General features: G+C 42.8%; 1 protein-coding gene across 1 annotated transcript in view; it reads right to left on the reverse strand.

Annotated features, from left to right (window-relative positions):
• The window catches only part of LOC115431741 (potassium voltage-gated channel subfamily H member 8-like), a 22,694-nt gene extending 18,156 nt beyond the window's left edge, over positions 1-4,538 (reverse strand). Inside the window, exon 1 of the mRNA XM_030152382.1 lies at positions 4,251-4,538. Within this exon, the coding sequence (XP_030008242.1) occupies positions 4,251-4,538 (288 nt within the window). The remainder of the gene's footprint in view (positions 1-4,250) is intronic.
• Positions 4,539-5,301: the final 763 nt, after the last annotated feature.

Genomic DNA, 5,301 nt, shown 5'->3' on the forward strand with positions numbered 1-5,301 from the left:
TAAAGGTGGACGTTTGGGTCTGTAAGGGTTAAAGGTGGACGTTTGGGTCTGTAAGGGTTAAAGGTGGATGTTTGGGACTTTAAGGGTTAAAGGTGAACGTTTGGGTGTTTAAGGGTTAAAGGTGGACGTTTGGGTCTTTAAGGGTTAAAGGTGGACGTTTGGGTCTTCAAGGGTTAAAGGTGGACGTTTGGGACTTTAAGGGTTAAAGGTGGACGTTTGGGTCTGTAAGAGTTAAAGGTGGACGTTTGGGTCTTTAAGGGTTAAAGGTGGACGTTTGGGTCTTCAAGGGTTAAAGGTGGACGTTTGGGTCTGTAAGGGTTAAAGGTGGACGTTTGGGTCTTTAAGGGTTAAAGGTGGACATTTGGGTCTTCAAGGGTTAAAGGTGGACGTTTGGGACTTTGAGGGTTAAAGGTGGATGTTTGGGTCTGTAAGGGTTAAAAGTGGACGTTTGGGTCTTTGAGGGTTAAAGGTGGATGTTTGGGTGTTTAAGGGTTAAAGGTGGACTTTTGGGTCTTTAAGGGTTAAAGGTGGACGTTTGGGTCTTTGAGGGTTAAAGGTGGATGTTTGGGTGTTTAAGGGTTAAAGGTGGACTTTTGGGTCTTTAAGGGTTAAAGGTGGACTTTTGGGTCTTTAAGGGTTAAAGGTGGACTTTTGGGTCTTTAAGGGTTAAAGGTGGACGTTTGGGTCTTTAAGGGTTAAAGGTGGACGTTTGGGTCTGTAAGGGTTAAAGGTGGACGTTTGGGTCTTTAAGGGTTAAAGGTGGATGTTTGGGTCTTTAAGGGTTAAAGGTGGACTTTTGGGTCTTTAAGGGTTAAAGGTGGACGTTTGGGTCTTTAAGGGTTAAAGGTGGACGTTTGGGTCTTCAAGGGTTAAAGGTGGACGTTTGGGACTTTAAGGGTTAAAGGTGGACGTTTGGGTCTGTAAGGGTTAAAGGTGGACGTTTGGGTCTTTGAGGGTTAAAGGTGGATGTTTGGGTGTTTAAGGGTTAAAGGTGGACTTTTGGGTCTTTAAGGGTTAAAGGTGGACGTTTGGGTCTTTGAGGGTTAAAGGTGGATGTTTGGGTGTTTAAGGGTTAAAGGTGGACTTTTGGGTCTTTAAGGGTTAAAGGTGGACTTTTGGGTCTTTAAGGGTTAAAGGTGGACGTTTGGGTCTTTAAGGGTTAAAGGTGGACTTTTGGGTCTTTAAGGGTTAAAGGTGGACGTTTGGGTCTGTAAGGGTTAAAGGTGGACTTTTGGGTCTTTAAGGGTTAAAGGTGGATGTTTGGGTCTTTAAGGGTTAAAGGTGGACGTTTGGGTCTTTAAGGGTTAAAGGTGGAATTTTGGGTCTTTAAGGGTTAAAGGTGGACGTTTGGGTCTGTAAGGGTTAAAGGTGGACGTTTGGGTCTGTAAGGGTTAAAGGTGGACGTTTGGGTCTTTAAGGGTTAAAGGTGGACGTTTGGGTCTTTAAGGGTTAAAGGTGGATGTTTGGGTCTTTAAGGGTTAAAGGTGGACTTTTGGGTCTTTAAGGGTTAAAGGTGGACTTTTGGGTCTTTAAGGGTTAAAGGTGGACGTTTGGGTCTTTAAGGGTTAAAGGTGGACGTTTGGGTCTTTAAGGGTTAAAGGTGGACTTTTGGGTCTTTAAGGGTTAAATGTGGACTTTTGGGTCTTTAAGGGTTAAAGGTGGATGTTTGGGTCTTTAAGGGTTAAAGGTGGATGTTTGGGTCTTTAAGGGTTAAAGGTGGACGTTTGGGTCTTTAAAGGTTAAAGGTGGATGTTTGGGTCTTTAAGGGTTAAAGGTGGACTTTTGGGTCTTTAAGGGTTAAAGGTGGACTTTTGGGTCTTTAAGGGTTAAAGGTGGATGTTTGGGTCTTTAAAGGTTAAAGGTGGACTTTTGGGTCTTTAAGGGTTAAAGGTGGACGTTTGGGTCTTTAAGGGTTAAAGGTGGACGTTTGGGTCTTTAAGGGTTAAAGGTGGATGTTTGGGTCTTTAAGGGTTAAAGGTGGACTTTTGGGTCTGTAAGGCTTAAAGGTAGACGTTTGGGTCTTTTAAGGGTTAAAGGTGGACGTTTGGGTCTGTAAGGGTTAAAGGTGGACGTTTGGGTCTTTTAAGGGTTAAAGGTGGATGTTTGGGTCTGTAAGGGTTAAAGGTGGACGTTTGGGTCTTTTAAGGGTTAAAGGTGGATGTTTGGGTCTGTAAGGGTTAAAGGTGGACGTTTGGGTCTTTAAGGGTTAAAGGTGGACGTTTGGGTCTTTAAGGGTTAAAGGTGGACGTTTGGGTCTGTAAGGGTTAAAGGTGGACGTTTGGGTCTGTAAGGGTTAAAGGTGGACTTTTGGGTCTGTAAGGGTTAAAGGAGGACGTTTGGGTCTTTAAGGGTTAAAGGTGGATGTTTGGGTCTGTAAGGGTTAAAGGTGGACTTTTGGGTCTGTAAGGGTTAAAGGAGGACGTTTGGGTCTTTAAGGGTTAAAGGTGGATGTTTGGGTCTTTAAGGGTTAAAGGTGGACGTTTGGGTCTGTAAGGGTTAAAGGTGGACTTTTGGGTCTGTAAGGGTTAAAGGAGGACGTTTGGGTCTTTAAGGGTTAAAGGTGGACGTTTGGGTCTGTAAGGGTTAAAGGTGGACTTTTGGGTCTGTAAGGGTTAAAGGAGGACGTTTGGGTCTTTAAGGGTTAAAGGTGGACGTTTGGGTCTGTAAGGGTTAAAGGTGGACTTTTGGGTCTGTAAGGGTTAAAGGTGGACTTTTGGATCTGTAAGGGTTAAAGGAGGACGTTTGGGTCTTTAAGGGTTAAAGGAGGACGTTTGGGTCTTTAAGGGTTAAAGGTGGATGTTTGGGTCTTTAAGGGTTAAAGGTGGACGTTTGGGTCTGTAAGGGTTAAAGGTGGATGTTTGGGTCTGTAAGGGTTAAAGGAGGACGTTTGGGTCTTTAAGGGTTAAAGGTGGATGTTTGGGTCTTTAAGGGTTAAAGGTGGACGTTTGGGTCTGTAAGGGTTAAAGGTGGATGTTTGGGTCTGTAAGGGTTAAAGGAGGACGTTTGGGTCTTTAAGGGTTAAAGGTGGACGTTTGGGTCTGTAAGGGTTAAAGGTGGACTTTTGGGTCTGTAAGGGTTAAAGGAGGACGTTTGGGTCTTTAAGGGTTAAAGGTGGACGTTTGGGTCTGTAAGGGTTAAAGGTGGACTTTTGGGTCTGTAAGGGTTAAAGGTGGATGTTTGGGTCTGTAAGGGTTAAAGGTGGACTTTTGGGTCTGTAAGGGTTAAAGGAGGACGTTTGGGTCTTTAAGGGTTAAAGGTGGACGTTTGGGTCTGTAAGGGTTAAAGGTGGACTTTTGGGTCTGTAAGGGTTAAAGGTGGACTTTTGGATCTGTAAGGGTTAAAGGAGGACGTTTGGGTCTTTAAGGGTTAAAGGAGGACGTTTGGGTCTTTAAGGGTTAAAGGTGGATGTTTGGGTCTTTAAGGGTTAAAGGTGGACGTTTGGGTCTGTAAGGGTTAAAGGTGGATGTTTGGGTCTGTAAGGGTTAAAGGAGGACGTTTGGGTCTTTAAGGGTTAAAGGTGGACTTTTGGGTCTATAAGGGTTAAAGGTGGACTTTTGGATCTGTAAGGGTTAAAGGAGGACGTTTGGGTCTTTAAGGGTTAAAGGAGGACGTTTGGGTCTTTAAGGGTTAAAGGTGGATGTTTGGGTCTTTAAGGGTTAAAGGTGGACGTTTGGGTCTGTAAGGGTTAAAGGTGGATGTTTGGGTGTTTAAGGGTTAAAGGAGGACGTTTGGGTCTTTAAGGGTTAAAGGTGGACGTTTGGGTCTGTAAGGGTTAAAGGTGGACTTTTGGGTCTGTAAGGGTTAAAGGAGGACGTTTGGGTCTTTAAGGGTTAAAGGTGGACGTTTGGGTCTTTAAGGGTTAAAGGTGGACTTTTGGGTCTGTAAGGGTTAAAGGTGGATGTTTGGGTCTGTAAGGGTTAAAGGTGGACGTTTGGGTCTTTAAGGGTTAAAGGTGGACTTTTGGGTCTGTAAGGGTTAAAGGAGGACGTTTGGGTCTTTAAGGGTTAAAGGTGGACGTTTGGGTCTGTAAGGGTTAAAGGTGGACTTTTGGGTCTGTAAGGGTGTAAAAACACTCAGAAGTCAGTCAGTCGTGTTTGTTTACTTGGTTTGTTATCTGCGTTTCTTGTGGGTTTTTTGTTTTTTTTTGCGTCTTTGTCCATACAAACGTAGACCTTGTGTCCGATCCCTTTTGGATTTTGGTTCGTAAAGGCCTCCTGTAGGCGGACCTAAAGGAGGCGCCGCTGCCGTACCTCTGCGTCGTGTCCTTCTCGCAGGTTGTACGTCAGGTCGTGTCGGATCTCTGCGATAAACTTCTGGGCGTAGTCGGGGTAGAGGCAGAGCACCTCGCGCAGCCCCTTCAGACCGATGTGCTGCAGGTCGCAGTAGGTCAGGGCCTTCACGCAGGCGTTGGTTTTGATCACCTCCTCCTGGGTCAGGTAGTCGGAGCCGATCAGGTCGCCCCGGCCTGGAACCACAAGCAGAGAGGAGGAGGAAGTCAAGACCGGGGAACCGAAACCCTGCTGTGGAGCTAAGGCCATAAACCAGGAGGACAAGTCCACGACAAGGTTATTGACGAAAACTAAGGAAATGACAGAAAACTACAACTGAACAAACACATTTTCATTAACTGAAATAAATAAAAACTAGAATTAAAAGGAAAAAAATGCTAACTAACTGAATCTGCCCAAATGATTTATTGTGCAGCTCTACTTTACACAGAACAAACTCCTTTTTTGACAGCATTAAAACCAAAATGGATCATTTTCTTGTAAAATTCAATACAAGAGCTTCAATTAGCATTTGTTCAGAGTTTGTAAATAAGCCACTGTACATGAAAATTCTACTTTTTCTCTATTACAAAACGTAATTATATTTTAGTAATAGTGTCCATCGAGGTGGGCGATATCGGGAAAAAAAAAAAAACCTCAATCACTATTATTTTTTTATTTCCCGATAAAGAACATCTGACGATATCCTTTAAAATGTGATTTTTTTTTTTTTTTTTTTACAAAAAATGCTGTAAAACTGTTTTCAAAGTGCATCATACCAAGGTTATTATCGTTAATGAAATGATGAAAACTAGAATTCAAAAACCATTTTTGTTAACTGAAATAAATAAAAAGTATAATTAAAAGGAAAAAAATTATAACTAGCTGAAACTGTATTGTGTGTTTACGAAACAAACTAAAAATTATGGAAATTCCCTTTATTTTTGTCTTTGTCAATGTCGGCTTGATACTTTTTTTTTTTTTTAAATAGAAATAAAAACAATAATTATAACAGTTTTAAACTTTGTCTCTG

This window comes from Sphaeramia orbicularis, chromosome 2 (genome assembly GCF_902148855.1).
Source record: "Sphaeramia orbicularis chromosome 2, fSphaOr1.1, whole genome shotgun sequence".
Taxonomy (NCBI): Eukaryota; Metazoa; Chordata; class Actinopteri; order Kurtiformes; family Apogonidae; genus Sphaeramia; species Sphaeramia orbicularis.